Raw genomic sequence first — 15,914 nt, forward strand, 5'->3', positions numbered from 1 at the left:
GTATTTTCTATTCTTATATAACAACAAGTAAAAATGTACTATGCTGCAAATAAAGCACATTTGATAACATGGACACAGAAAACTATGAGAGATCAATGTTTAACATTAGATATGACGGATTATATCGATAAGCAGTACCTGGTTTAGGTGGATGGCAGCTTTTATTTTGTCAGCTACAACTTGTTGAGGCTGGTCCCATATTGAATTAGAGCTGATATTGGTGATGTAAGCTTTGCAGGCTGTGATCATCTGGTTTGTCACCTGTAGGCATTGATGTGTTTGTTAAAATAAAGATATACATCAGAATTACTTGTTGACACTTACAATTTAAGACTATACATGTTCCTATAGTAGCTAAATGTTAGTTCACCATGAACACGGTTGTCAAAAGACAAAGAAGCATTTAGTGCAATAGTGTTGCATTGTGGTCCATGTAACATCCTGTGTTTATACTCTGTGCACGACACGTCTAATATTTTACAAAGGAGCCACTCCTTTGTTCTCTTGGATGTTATACATGGATATTGTTAGGTCATTTTTGTTTTTCAACTCTTGATTGATTCAACAATTCCCTTTTTATGAACCAAACAATAAATGTTTCAATGGTTCATTTTGTTTGTCCATATAAATCTGAAAAACACAGATCAGAGGGGAAAATGAAGACAATATCCAGACTATAGGCACACAGTTTTGCTAAATCACATTGTGTATGACAATATAATCCACATCCACTTCAGTATTGTTGCATTTTTCAGAATAGCTGCCACCCTACCTTGACAAAAAGTGACGTAATCTTTTCCGATGTGTTATAGTAGCGAGAAATACTGTGAATCATCATGATGGCATTGATCAGACCAGGGATTGCATCCACCATTGAAACCTGAGATGAGACACAAATGAAAGCCAGTGAGTGTCAGTAAAGCTTATTATGTGTCCTTGCACAAACAGAACATTGAACAGTGTTTGCGTCACCGGCCATTTATAGAACAGACCATTACAGCTTTAAAAGATTCAAGTGTTTTTCTTACAGGGTCACTGTTGTAGAGAGGGTCACAAAACTTCTCCAGGCTATAAAGATACTTGACATTGTCTTTGGCCTCGTTGGCTGAATCAGTTATCCTGGAGTCCAGTTCTCGCCACGACTGCACAGACAAACCACACTTATTGCATTTAACAAATATGAAACACAGATATTTAGGACAGAAGACAGTTTGGCAGAGTTTATTATTGTCCTATTAAGCAGCAAAAATAACAAAACATTTTACTGAAACCTTGCAGGGACTGAACCCTAATTTCTGACCTTTATGATTTTAGATTTGGCCATCAAGAGAACTCCCAGTACAGCCTTAACATCGGGGCTCTTGAGTTGGTCCAGAAGGTAGTTGAAGCGTGACATTCGTTTCTTCCAGTGGTCCAGCTCAGCCCGAGGGCCAAGGTCATCGGCTTCCTTCCTCAGCTGGTCACTCTCAGCTAGAACCTGCAAAACATAAGGACTTTAAATCGACTCACTGTTAAGGCAACATTTCTGCACTTCAACCTTTGCTTTATTATTCGATATTGTGTGCTGCTAAAACACTTAACGATGCTTCAATTTTTTTTATTTGATAAAGATTAAATTGCGCATTTTCCCTGCCTGAGCACTTTGCTGCTTTTCAGGATGAACATGAGTATCAAGCATTTGTTGCTCCAGCTTAATGGAATATTTAGAACATATCCAGTCATATATTTGGCCAAAACTCCACACATTAAGATTTTTCAAGCCAACTTTGATCACAAGCAACTCTGCACAATAAGGGAGTTCAACATATAGCAAGCAAGCACAGCAAGTTTAGATATATCATGAGTTTGAGGATAACATCTTACCTGTTACCTACAGTAACACCTCTCACCTGTTCTATTTGTTTGATCCAGACTTTCATGCAGGCCTCTATATTTTCTGTGGTCTCTGTGCTGTTGGCTGCTGCCACGTAGTCAGATGGGCCTTTCAGCACCCGCAGGTCAAATGTGTCACACACCTTCAACGTAACCTGGAAGCAAGACATAACATTGTTTTGTTGTGGTTTCTAAAGTTGTTTATTTTGTTTGTTTTTCGTGAATGTAATAGAAAAGAATAGCCTGTAGTCAAAGCAGGCTGCTTTCAACTATTTTATTTATTTTTGAAGTGTCTTACTGCTTCAATGAAACACATTTCTATGATGAAAAAGGTTGACAGAAGTTCAAACAGCCTTTACTCAGCTAAATTAATCCAAGTAATTATGTATTTGTATGTGTTTTTGCAAAGCAACATCCTAATTACTGTCATGGGTTTGATGTCTGGGCAGTGCACAGATATGTAATTTAGCTCTTGACTAAAGTCAAATGCATTTAGTAGTATTTTTTTAGCCGTTTCTCTCAAAATTGTAGCAGAATATGTTACTTACCTTTTCTTGCAGGCTCTCCTGTGCTCCAGCCAAAACAGACACAAAGCCTTCCAATGATGCTATGAAGTCCTGTTTGACGGCCTGGGCCTGGGAACTGGCAGGCTCCCCCCAGCCGTGGTTCATCTTTGACAGTGTAGGGATGAAGATCTCTGAGAGCAACTGCTCCACACTTTTTAACAGACCTCCCTCTGTTGTGTCCAACATATTAAAATTGACATCCTAAAAAGAGATAGAAAGGCTCACAATTACCAACATTTTACTGACTTAAAAAACTCTAAGATACCGCCGTAACCCTGGTACTGTTATAGCGTATCTGTACATCACAAAGGGGTATACACCTCTGCATGTGTGAGTGTTCTGGACCTTTTTCCTATTTGTAGAATCTTGTAAGTGTGACGTTAGACACAACCTGCAGATGAACATATATCTTGGACAGAAATTTCCCTAAATGTTGCTTTATTCCTATAGTGAGCATGCAGGCACAGGCTATAGCAATTGCCTCTACCAACCAGTGGTTAAGGGGATGCTTGTCAATTAAATACTTGTCAACAATACTTAACATTGGAAATCCTCTAGTCCTGTCCATGTAGATGCACATAATTCATACTGGACATACAGATGAGGCAAATTGTGGGGGAAAGAAAGCCATCATCTCTATTTGGGAACCCAACAGTATTGGGTTGATTTGGAAAAATAAGTGTGCTTGGTCGCAGTATAACCTTTGGGCTCCCCACAGCAAACTGGGTACCTTCCAGAAGCACTGAGATTGCATTGTGATCAGTACATTCTAAAACAGTACGGCTGTTTCTTTTTTATGAAAGCACCTTAATATACAACTGATTTGAAGGTTCAAAAGTTGACCTGCTAATGATGACTGGTAACTCCAATAATAGGGAAATCTGACAGTGTCTATAGCCATCAAGCACCACTGACAATAGCATATCTAATGTGACATGCAAACATAGCCGCAAGATAAAACTCGAGATAGAAATGCCTTCTTATGATCCTGAAGATCATGCACAAATTAAGGATAACTGCAAAGATGCAATTGAATAGTATGGTCTAAAACAAACACTTTCCATTTGCAATTGTAAAGTGAAGCTCCGGTGGATTTTATATTGGGTTTTTAATGTGTAATTACGTTCACATTTTTGATAATTATAACATTTGCTTTACATACATGTATAATAGGCTTGTTTATTTAAGGTAATATATTCAAATTATTTTATTACAATAAATTGGTAACACTTATTTCAGACATAGCATGTACAATCCAAAAGTGGGCTTGAAAATGCAGGCGTGCACAAGCACACATACACACACACAATGTGGGTGTCATGTAGCCGACACGGCCGTTTATCAGTGGTTGTCAGGAGCTTTGCTGCTCTCAGCAAGTCATCAGAAACAATCAATAGACACACCTGCCTGTGTTATCAGAGTGCTATTGTTTCCCTTTTGTCCCACTAGCTCTTGATGACTAGAACATATCTTAGACAAGGGAAACCATTTTTTAGGGCTCAAAAAGAAATCACTGCCAAAAGAAAAAGGAATCAATCTTTTTTTTCTTTCAGGTGAAACTTGCATCTTTCATTACAGTGTAGGAATCATTCTGGTTGATTTTGTCATTCAAGTAAACTACATATTAGTAGGTGCCACAGTAAAAAAAAAAAAAAAATCTAACCCTGATCATCAAGACTTTATTGTTACAATTCTAGAAGGGTAGAGAGTCCCTTACTCTGTGTATGTTCTCAGAGGTGATAGCCTTAGAAGTGTTGGCTCTGGTGAAGAAGACACACACTCCGGTCAAAGCTACATCCCTCCCGTCTGTCACAAACACTTTGGACTTTTTGCTGCGACCAGGCATCTGGGCAACAAGCTGGGAGGGCACAGGGGCTGCTGCTGCTGCTGCAGAAACAAAGGATTGCACATAGAAACAACACAAGGTATCATCACAAAGCTTGACTTCTCACTGTAGCACTAATACTTAGCAATTTGCATTTGCTCAGTACTGCCATGATTGTTTTTGCCAACATAACTTGATTAATACGGGACAGCATTTCAACTTTGTGTTAATAACAATTAGATAATTATATTCTTCACATTTCATACATTTTTATAAATGTTGATATTAAACTTTCACATGTTACCTGCTTCAACTGGCTCAATGTCCTGATAGAAGAACATGAGGTGTGGAAGACCCTCAGCCACAAAGAATTGCTCCATGCGTTCAATCTGAGAAAGATGAAAATAAATGTTCAGCTTATCATACAAAACAGTTCCCAAGACCTAGAGACATTCTATTTGAGCCCTTAGTGTAAATGCAAAGAAAGGCTTTCAAGGTTAATGTGTTTTTTTAAATATAAAAAGCTTTACAACTATACAGGGTACCTGATTTCCCTCCAGTGTGGCATCTTCCACATCAGATTTCTCCAGTCCCAGGCATGAAGCCACAATGCTGAGGATGTAGTCATGTCTTCCGTCTAGCTGGGCACGCTTAGCTTCACGTTCCTCTTTCAACTTTTGCTAAACAAAACACACAGAATATTTTGATTTGTATCGAATAAACGATTGTCATTAAATGTCTCAATGCAATATGTTTGGAAAAAATACTCACTGGCAATAACAAAAGCCACACAATGAGAATAAGCCATCACAGGAGAGTGCACAAATAAATCACCACAACATTTTTAGACATCATTTAAATGAAGTCCACTTAAAGATCCACACTTGTGTACAGTTTCAGAATGAGCAATAGAAAACAGAAACTTAAACGAAGAAGCCTCCCCATACTGTCATTACCCAGTATCCATCCATACTGTAGCCAACACAAGAATGACAATAATGTCATTTAAGATTTCCAAATGTACATTACATTACATTATTACATTACATTGCATTTAGCTGACGCTTTTATCCAAAGCGACTTACAATAAGTGCGTTCGACCAACAATATACAAACTTGAAGAAAACAGAATCATATAAGCACATCAGGCTTCATAGAGCAAAAACATTTCAAGTGCTACTCAACTGGCTTTAGAAAAGCCAGCCCTTTATTAGTATATAAGTGCTTTGTTAATAGTTCTATCGCTCGAAGTGGAGTCGAAAGAGATGAGTTTTCAGTCTGCGCCGGAAGGTGTGTAAGCTTTCTGCTATCCTGATGTCAATGGGGAGCTCATTCCACCATTTTGGAGCCAGGATAGCAAACCCACGTGTTTTTGCTGATGGGAACTTGGGTCCCCTTCGCAGAGAGGGTGCAGCGAGCCGTTTGGTTGATGCAGAGCGGAGTGCACGTGCTGGGGTGTACGGTTTAACCATGTCCTGGATGTAGGAAGGGCCAGATCCATTCGCAGCATGGTACGCAAGTACCATTGTCTTGAAGTGGATTCTAGCAGTTATCGGAAGCCAGTGAAGGCAGCGGAGGAGCGGCGTGGTGTGGGAGAATTTAGGAAGGTTGAAGACCAGGCGAGCAGCTGCATTCTGGATGAGCTGCAGAGGTCGGATGGCACATGCAGGTAGACCAGCCAGGAGGGAGTTGCAGTAGTCTAGGCGTGAGATGACGAGAGCCTGGACCAGAACCTGCGTCGCTTTCTGGGTCAGCTGGGGACGCATCCTCCTGATGTTGTAAAGCGTGTATCTGCAGCAGCGGGTTGTAGCAGCGATGTTTGCAGTGAAGGACAGGTTGTTATCTAGGGTCACACCCAGATTCCTTGCAGTCTGAGTCGGGGAAACAACAGAGGTGCCAATGTTGATTGTTAGGTCAAGAGTGGGACAATCTTTTCCCAGAAGTAAAAGCAGTTCAGTCTTGTCAAGGTTGAGCTTGAGGTGATGATCAGACATCCACTGAGAGATGTCAGCTAGACAAGCAGAGATGCGTGCGACGACCTGGGTCTCTGAGCGGGGAAAGGACAGAATTAATTGGGTGTCGTCACCGTAGCAGTGGTATTAAAAACCATGCGGGCTAATGACTGATCCGAGCGAGTTTGTGTACAAGGAGAAGAGGAGGGGACCAAGAACAGAGCCCTGAGGGACCCCTGTAGTTAATTGACAAGGGTCGGACTCGGACCCTCTCCAAGTAACCCTGTAGGTGCGGTCTTTGAGGTATGAGGTGAGGAGGGAAAGTGCAGAGCCTGAAACTCCAAGTGCTTGGAGAGTGCGAAGGAGGATCTGATGATTCACCGTGTCGAATGCAGCAGACAGGTCCAAAAGGATGATAACAGAGGAGAGGGAGGCTGCTTTAGAAGTGTGCAGTTGAGAGTGGGTTTCTTTAGGAGAGGGTTTACTCTTGCCTCCTTGAGACTGTTTGGAAAGTGACCAGAAGTTAGAGAAGTGTTGATGAAATGGGTGAGAAATGGTAGAATATCAGGAGCGATAGTCTGAAGGAGGTTTGAAGGGATAGGGTCCAGAGGACAGGTGGTAGGGCGGGCAGAGGTAATGAGGGTAAGAATCTCGCTTGGAGAGAGAGGGGAAAAGGAGGTCAGTGTGTGGGTGAAAGGAGGGTCTGGTGACCCAGCGGTGAGTAGAGGTGAGTCAGAAAAAGAAGAGCGAATATCATCAACCTTTTTTTCAAAGTGGTTAACAAAGTCGCTTGACAGAAGTGAGGAGGGGGGAGGGGCTTTGGGGGGGTCCAGGAGGGAGGAGAAGATGGAAAATAGTTTTTTGGGATTGGAATAGGAAGATTGGATCTTATCTTGAAAGAAAGTGCTTTTTGCCTGAGAGATCGAAGCAGAGAAAGAGGAGAGGAGAGCCTGATAGGTTAGGAGGTCGTCACGGTGTTTGGATTTCCACCATTTCCGCTCTGCTGCCCGAAGGACGGTTATATTAGCACGCAGTGCATCATTTAGCCAGGGAGCAGGAGGGGACTGACGAGCCTGCCGAGATGTGAGAGGACAGAGCGAGTCCAGAGTGGATGAGAGAGTAGAGAGGAGAGTTTCTGCAGCAGAGTTTGGAGGTAGGAGTTGGAACGAGTCAGAGGAAGGGAGGGCTGAGAGCACCGATGAGGCAACGGTAGAGGGGGAGAGGGAACGAAGGTTACGGCGGACAGGTGCAGGATGAGAAGAGATTAGTTTGTTATGTTTGGAAAGGGGTAGAGAGAATGAAATGAAGAAGTGATCGGATGTGTGGAGCGGGTTTACAGAGAGGTTAGAAGTAGTGCAGTTCCTTGAGAATATGAGATCAAGGACATTGCCAGCTTTATGAGTTGGTGGGGACGGAGACAGTGAGAAAGCAAAGGCGGTTAACAGAGATGTTAGTTCGTCTATCTTCCCTGTCTGGAGGTTGAAGTCTCCGAGAAGTACAGCGGGAGGACCAGTTTCAGGGATGTGTGAGAGGAGATGATCTAATTCCTCCAAGAAGTCCCCCAAGGCGCCTGGTGGACGGTAGAGAACAACAATGGTTAATTGTATAGGATGGGTTACTGCAGGGGCGGACTGGCCATTGGGAATACCGGGAGTTTCCCCGGTGGGCCGGTGCTGTGTGTGGGCCGGAGGGCCAAAAAATCCTACCGGCCCACATTTGTAAGTGTTCCGGCCCAGCCCAGCCCAGTGGGGTGTGGCCAGGGTTGGGTTGTAACGGAATACATGTAACGGCGTTACGTAATTAGAATACAAAAATCAAGTAACTCTATTCAGCTCGCGTTACATTTGAAAAACTAGTAATCTGATTACAGTTACTTTCGTAAACCTGAAGTGAATACATTTTGGATTACTTATTGGAATTATTGGTGATAAGATTTCCTCACAACATTTAATATTCATTACTAAAGGTACAGCCGAATCATCACAGTGCACAAAACCTACCGCCGCAGATGGACCAAAAAGGGGAGCGTTGAAAAAAATGTGCGGGTCCGCTCAGTGAAACAATAACAACGTAACATGGAGGAACAAAAGTCTGCGTTTAAATCGTGTGTGTGCGTGTGTGTGTGTGTGTGTGTGTGTGTGTGTGTGTGTGTGTGTGTGTGTGTGTGTGTGTGTGTGTGTGTGTGTGTGTGTGTGTGTGTAGAGGTGTGTGTGGTTAAAACTAGGGCTGTCAAGTTAACGCGTTAATAATGCGTTAACGCAAAAAAATGTAACGCCACTAATTATTTTAACGCGATTAACGCATGTGTATTTTTTTTCGTCGTCCGCCCCGTAGTTTCAGAGCGCATCGAGTTTAAAATACCATCTACAAGCTGATGCTGACAGCCCCGCTCCTGCCGCCCGCTTGCAGCAGACCACACTTCCACGCTCACCGGCAGGCACCGACTGGCTATTGGGAGGACCGGGAGGGTGTGTGTAAGTGTGGCCCGAGCGAGCGAGAGAGAGACCTCACGTGCATTGTTGTTGTTAGCATCTGGTGCTAGCTAGCTGCGCTAACGGATATAAGGAGCTGTTTAAATGAAACAAAGTTAGTGTAACAAAGTTAGTGACTCCACCACGCAATGTGGTGTTAAGGAGTCGTGGTGGAGTCACGCAATCTGGTGAGATCAGGTTGGTCCAGGCAGCTCCCGTTCGAGCATATGCCTTGAGTTGCACATAGCTCCAACGCACGCACACACACACACACACACACACACACACACACACACACACACACACACACACACACACACACACACACACACACACACACACACACACACACACACACACACACACACACACACACACACACACACACACACACACACACACACACACACACCATTTTTATTGTTTGAGAGAGGTTCCAGGTTGAATTGAGGCGAATATTTGTAATGTTCAGAGGTTGTTGTGTTTAATATTCATGAGAATATTTGTCATTGTTCAAATGATAATAAACATTAGCATAAAGCATATTTGTCCACTCATATGTTGATAAGAGTATTAAAAACTAAAAATATTCCTCTAAGGTACATTTAGAACAGATCAAAAATGTGCGATTAATTTGCGATTAATCGCGATTAACTATGGACAATCATGCAATTAATCGCGATTAAATATTTTAATCGACTGACAGCCCTAGTTAAAACACATCAGCCACACCGCTCTTTAGCCTTTCTAATTATTCTGAAGGTAAACACAGTGAAGGCGGTGCGTGAAAGGCGGTGCGTGAAAGGCACTGCACGCTCCTCTTCTCAGAGGCTGAGTTAACCCTCCCGCTGCCTCCTGGTGCTGCAGAGATTTCATGAAGTGAAGGAGGTTTTCCTTCTATAAAACAGCTGCGGGCAGCAGATACTGTGAGAGTCACAGACATGAATACATAGATCAAGGCAGACTGGTGCACACACTCTCCTGTTTTGCCAATCCGGTGCTTAAACAAATATAGCTCTAAACCCCTGGCCGAAATGTCCTTAAAATGAAGTCCGAGTTCGACATTTTAATTCATGTCCTGCCAACACTGGCAGGACAGAAGGCGACACGCCCTTTCTAAGCCATGTCCTCAAGCCACGGCAGGGCAGGAGGTGAACTGGGACCTCTCCGAGTAGAAGTCCACACTCTAAATAGGTCTGGTCGGGGACTTGAACTGGCGACCCTACGGCTCACAGTCCAAGCCCCTACTGACTGCCATAGATTTAGTCCCTAATTTTGCTCTCAAAATTGACCAGATTGATGCATTTAACTTCAACATTTAAAAACAAATCTTCCCGGGGGAGCTTGCCCCTGGACCCCCCTAGAGGAGGTGAGGTCCACCACCTGCCCACACCCCCTGTTAAATTGTCTCACCCACATTGAGGATGCTTCCTACGCCCATGTTTTATTCCGTGTGTCAAGTCAGGCAAATTGGGTCAATATATTATTGCATCAATGATCTGTTAACATTAAAATCACTAAATATATGCCGTAACTATTTTGCTCTAGGCAACTCAAGGGCTCAGGTAATGTGATTACTATATGAATAATTGTCCAAAATAACATAAAATGCATAGGGTTTTTTGTTAAGTAACATACTTTCGCCGCCGGCCGGCCGATACATGCCGCGCATACTGTGACGGCATGGAATTCAAAGGTGGAAGGAGTGAAGTTAGGTAGCTTGAAGAGGGAAAAGCTCCATTTGGGATAGAGCAGGAGACCAGTGCCACCTCCTCTGCCAGTGGGTCTGGGTGTATGGGAGAAGGAATATGCTGTGGAGAGAGCTGCTGGGGTGGATGTGTTGGATGGAGTAATCCACGTCTCAGTGAGAGCAAGGAAATCCAGAGACTGCAGGGAAGCATAGCCAGAGATGAAGTCAGCCTTAGGAACAGCTGACTGGCAGTTCCACAGGCCGCCTGAAACTAGATGTTGGATCTCAGTGGAGCATGTGGGATAGACAAGAGCAGGCCGGTTATATCGATTACGAGATACACAGGGCCAGTGCATCAAATGTACAATGTGTTTACATTTCTCTCCTTACAGAAGCACCCATCCAAAGTCAGCAAAATGCAGGTTTCTTTAAATGGATCAACAAACAGCACAACTAATTTACAACAGTTAACAAGCATAGCTTGTATATTTAGGGTGGTAGGAGAGTGAAATTAACCACAATGGGTTGCCAGGTTACGCTGCTTAGTAACACTGGACAAGGTCCGTGAATAATGAAACCTAGTGCCAGCTGCAAGATGGATTTAAATTCTCTCATTTACCCTTCCTTCTGTTAGTCAGGAATATTTGTATATTATGGCAAAAATACTTCTCTCATAGACGTCAGCATGGTCAGACACTCTTTTACAAATAAGCAGTAAATATCCGACTGTGACGGGCATTGCCAAAAATAGAACCCTTAGGAGCTAGCTATTGTCTGTTTGAACAATCGCTAACAACTGGATTAAACTTTATCATTGTGAAATACATATGAACTCATCTAACTTCCCTCTCATCATGTCTCTCCTCTTCCTCTCTCCTATATCCTTATATATATGTTTTTGTTTCTTGCTAACCTAAACTGGCTGCAAACGTATGTGTCAGTCATGCTGCATACAGCATTCTTCCTGGGTGAGTCCCTTGAGTTTGTATCAAGAATCAGATTTGAAAAGAATAGATGTAACAGATTAAGGCAGTGGTTCTCAAACTTTTTCTGGCATTCCCCACTTTGAACAGGTGGGCCTTTTCAAGCCCCACCTGTTCCTCGCCGCTCCAATAAAATGGTAGGCCAAGCTTAAAATGGTCAAATGTATCGTTCTATAACAGGGGTATCCAACCTTTTTTAGGATGAGAACTACTTTCAAAAAATAAAACAAGTCGGGAGCTACTTTTACTCCTCTTTTTCAGTTTTTTTGCAGTGTATATATTTAGCACATTTTAACATTATTATATGCTACCTTTAACCTTTGTGTGCTGTTTGGGTCTGTGGGACCCGTTTGCAGTGAAAAGAAAATGTATGATTTTTTTTTAAATGTTGAAGTTAAATGCATCAATCTGGTGCACTTTGAGCACAAAATGAATTTATGGATACAGCTCTCAACACTCTATGAAAGGGAGCTGTATACTTTTCAATAATCCAAACATCTTTAGAATATGATCACAACCAATAACAAATCATTTAAACTTGTGTATTCTTATCTTATGTTACCTAGTTAGCATTCTTTCTTTTTATTTATGCATTACTAATCACTCCCCTTTTAAACTGTTTACTGTCCTATAGTACACATTGGAATGATTTCTTACTTTATTTTGTACAACTAGGCTATATTAAATAGATAAAGGTGTGTTTTCTCTCTCTGTCTCTGTCTCTGTGTCTCGCTCGCTCACAGAGGCTGTGTGCTCCTCCGTGGCGATGATGGCTTGCGTTAAAAGATAATAATAAACATAGGCCTATTTGTAAAATGGGGGGACACAAACGGGATTTCGAAAAGTGTCACGGTTAAACTCCTTATGAAGTGGTGAGGTGCCGCTCCACATTGCTTTTCTTCCTGACTGCAACGCTGTTGTGTCTGTTTGTGAGAGCGTTTCACATGTGTGTATGAGAGATTTTTACATATGTCTGCAAATGACTTTGGTTTCAGTTGTGTGTGTGTGAGAGCAGGCTCGGATTGGCCATCAGGAGATTCGGGACTTTTCCCGTTGGGCCGCTGCCGTTGGTGGGCCGCTGGCTCTGGCATAGGTGGGCCGTGGACTTTCACAGCGCCGCTGCGCCGGTACCGCATCCGCCACCGCAAACACCCGCCCTTACGAGGCTCTGGCGGCTCCGGCAGGTCCGGTGCAGCGCGCAGCGGTGCTGTGAAAGTCCACCGCCGTTGCGAGTCTCCGGCTGTAATAATCCACTACCGCCCGCGAGGACCCAGGTGAGGTCAATAAATACAAAAAATCTCCCGTTCATCGCGTCCATTCGCGACCCACCTATCACATCTCTGCGCCCGACCAGTGGGGCGCGCCCCACACGTTGAGAAACGCTGGATTAAGGGATAGTAGTTAAGAAAGAAACCTCACTATAGTCTAAAAGAACCAAAGAGGAATTATGCAAAATCCAAAAGATAGTAAGAACGAAATTAAGCAACAAAGGAAGACATACATTGTCAAAAACAGATAAGGATGTAAAGAGCTAAGGAAAAGGATGAAACTGACTGAATCCCAAAAGAAAGACAAAGGGAGAGAGATTGTGATCGTAGTTGTGCAAAGCGAGAAAACTGCAGGGAAGGCAAGAGGGCTGGAAAAGTGGATTTGGAGCTGAGAAAATGAAATAACAAGATGAGAAGGATAAACTCTATGAGAAGTCAGGCGGTTTGAAGTTTACATTTGCATTATCATATAGACAGGGGATTTGATGTGAAGCCAGACTGAGGTGGAGCGCTCATTATGTGTGTGTCAACAAAGTTAGTGAAGGCAGCATCACATTAGTCCTTTAGCAGCCTCCAAAGAGACCAGACCATAACAACATTGACTTTTAAGTTATTATAGTGAAACAAGGAAAATAACAAGTGGTGTCCTTTGCTATCAACCTGCCTCAGAAACACAAAACAAACGCAATCTGCAGAATTATTAACTTTCTCAGAAACCATGGTAATATTTTCACTAACAAACTTCCCTCAGGAACAGTGGGTTCAGTCACAGGTCACTTCAGCTGATAGCAGGGTGGTTGCTGAGCACACAGCACTGCAGGCTTGAAATGTACTCTGATTTCACAGTTAGTCAATTCAAACATGAACTTTTTTTTTTCAGACCTCGTATTGGAATTGGTGCTCTGCTATAGTATAGCTACTCCTACATTGACAGCACACTTTTTATTTCTTGACTGGTGATTTCATTTCAAGATCCATAATCTTCATATTTGACTTTCAAAATGAGAAATGATTATACTGAGCAGGTGTATTTGATTTGCACACTCAATTTTGAAACAGATGTTATGCTTCCAAAACCTTTCTTTACTTAAAAAAGAAACACACCAATCTTTCAAAGTTACATTTTATATTTAGATAAGGTGCAATACACCACTACAGAACTCTTAAAATAAAATAAGAGTAAAAAACATTACAACTAAACACCAAACTTGTAAAAGTATCTGGAGATACACACCCAACCGCTGACATGGGTACCCCAAAGAGAAAGTGGGCTAAGCCATCAGTTGCTGGGCGACAAGCCATTTCACACCTTATCTCTGCCTTTATTTCAAATTGTGTTATCAGCCACCTCAGCCTTCAGTTTAGAGACTAACAATGCAGACACAATGCAGTGTGGTGCTGATTCTTCAAACTAGTCACTGCTGAATGCAATACACAAAACAAAGAAGCCAACAAAACCCGCCTAAACAATGATATATGGGCATAAACACAACCCCCTTTAGTTATTCCCCTAACACAGAAGCCAGCACTGACAGCCCTCTGTAATATAATCTGCAACATTAATAGCTTTCAGAAGCAAACAAAGCCCAATCCTGAGATAAACTTTGGTGAAACTAACAATCCCCATAATAAACACAATGTGGTTTTAGGAATTAAAGAGAACAACAGCGATTACAATAATGCGCAGCAGGACAATTTGGCAGGGATGTCTGATAACTTGTCTTATATTTTTTTAGCAACCTGCCAAATACACATAAAATGATTTAGCTCATTTTAATCCAAATAGCACATAGGTCAAAGTAAACAAAGTAGTTGTAGATTATGTTTCGCACCTATTTATTGAAAGATGCCATAACATGGCTTTATACATCAAACTTATGTGGATGGATAAGCTAACATTGGAGTGAAAACTCAAATGAAACCCCAACAAAAACAACAACAGTGCTCCATGACTTCTTACCTGAATGAGTTTTGTAACCGTTTGTTTCCAGAGCTGCTTTCTAAACACCTGCGACATGTCAGCTGCTCACCTCTCAGACTCAAAGCATTCTAAAGTATATCTTCTGAGCTGCTATCACCTTCTCATCTGCATCTTCCCAGGGGAGCTGTACACTCTTATCCTCAAAGTGAGTCACCCTATCAAGTTGTCAGTGGTAACCAGTCAGCCAGCTGAGCTTAAGTATGTCTGCTTTATGTTTAATGTCCATTGCTGTCATTGGTGCAACAGTATTCATAGCCATGGTGGTCAATATAAAATTGTTCAAACAACCTGAGAGAAATTAGCAGTCTGTGAGCTATACATCACACACTCAACTGTGAATTAACACACCTATACTGTATGGAGAGTAAGAAAGGACTAACAGTGACAGGTGGTCTATATGTATATACGGCCAATTCACACACTGCATGAATGTGAACACATTAACACACAGGCACATAATGAGCACACACCTCAGCTATCACTGCTCCAACAGGACAGAGTAGCAAACAATAAGATAGCAGGACATTTTGTGAGGTGTGTGTGGCAAATTGGAAAACAAGATAAAATACGTGCTTCAGAGTGAGATGGATACTTACTGTGTCACCTGATCACATATATATTGATCTAGATAATGGACTAATCATGGACTAATCTTTGCTAAAAACATACAAGTTAAAATGTACACTTAAAGGTTTTTTTCTTTTTTAAATGATAATATAAAACATACACACATTTCCAATTTAGTTATTTCTTGTGAAAGTAAAGAACAGCCTATATATCGTTTTTTGAATGGTTAAAATTACTGTGAATTCATAGAAAACTTTTAGATCTGCATTAAGAGCAATTTCACTGACTTTTATTTTCTTATTTCTTCAGTTTTCTTTTACATTTGATGATACAGTAGCTTACTAAAAGAGCAAAACCCATGGTAATGCCCCAAAGGCCCGAATGACTGATCCGACCTCACACTGTCATGCCTACTACTTATAGTGCACAAATGATGTCATGTCTCGCTCGCTCTGGATGGTCACTTATATGAAAATTCATATCTTACCAAAAACATCACCTACAGTATATCTGAATCAAAGTGTGTGTGTTCAAATATTTGTCAAGTTGGCAGGTCATGGAGGATTTTTTCAGAGCTGCTGTAAATTAGTTCTGGTATTATTTTCATCAAAAAATGTTTCAAATCATTTTACTTTAGGTTTTTTAATGTAGTTCATTCAGCGAAAAAGTAGAACTTCTTCACAGTTTGCTGTATTTTTTCACAATAAATGTGTACTAAAAGGAGGCTGTCATTATTATA

At 41.8% G+C, this 15,914-nt stretch overlaps 1 protein-coding gene across 2 annotated transcripts in view; it reads right to left on the minus strand.

Moving 5' to 3' along the window:
- Positions 1-15,914, minus strand: part of dnah5 (dynein, axonemal, heavy chain 5) — a 156,480-nt gene that overhangs the window by 130,826 nt on the left and 9,740 nt on the right. For both annotated transcript variants that reach the window (XM_034202726.1, XM_034202727.1), the window contains exons 2-10: positions 4,809-4,943; positions 4,568-4,652; positions 4,156-4,325; positions 2,421-2,639; positions 1,890-2,027; positions 1,301-1,477; positions 1,029-1,142; positions 773-880; positions 139-261 (exon numbers count right to left, since the gene is read on the minus strand). In XM_034202726.1, coding sequence (XP_034058617.1) covers positions 139-261; positions 773-880; positions 1,029-1,142; positions 1,301-1,477; positions 1,890-2,027; positions 2,421-2,639; positions 4,156-4,325; positions 4,568-4,652; positions 4,809-4,943 — 1,269 coding nt within the window. The remainder of the gene's footprint in view (positions 1-138; positions 262-772; positions 881-1,028; positions 1,143-1,300; positions 1,478-1,889; positions 2,028-2,420; positions 2,640-4,155; positions 4,326-4,567; positions 4,653-4,808; positions 4,944-15,914) is intronic.

Source organism: Gymnodraco acuticeps, unplaced genomic scaffold, assembly GCF_902827175.1.
Source record: "Gymnodraco acuticeps unplaced genomic scaffold, fGymAcu1.1, whole genome shotgun sequence".
NCBI classification, from domain to species: domain Eukaryota; kingdom Metazoa; phylum Chordata; class Actinopteri; order Perciformes; family Bathydraconidae; genus Gymnodraco; species Gymnodraco acuticeps.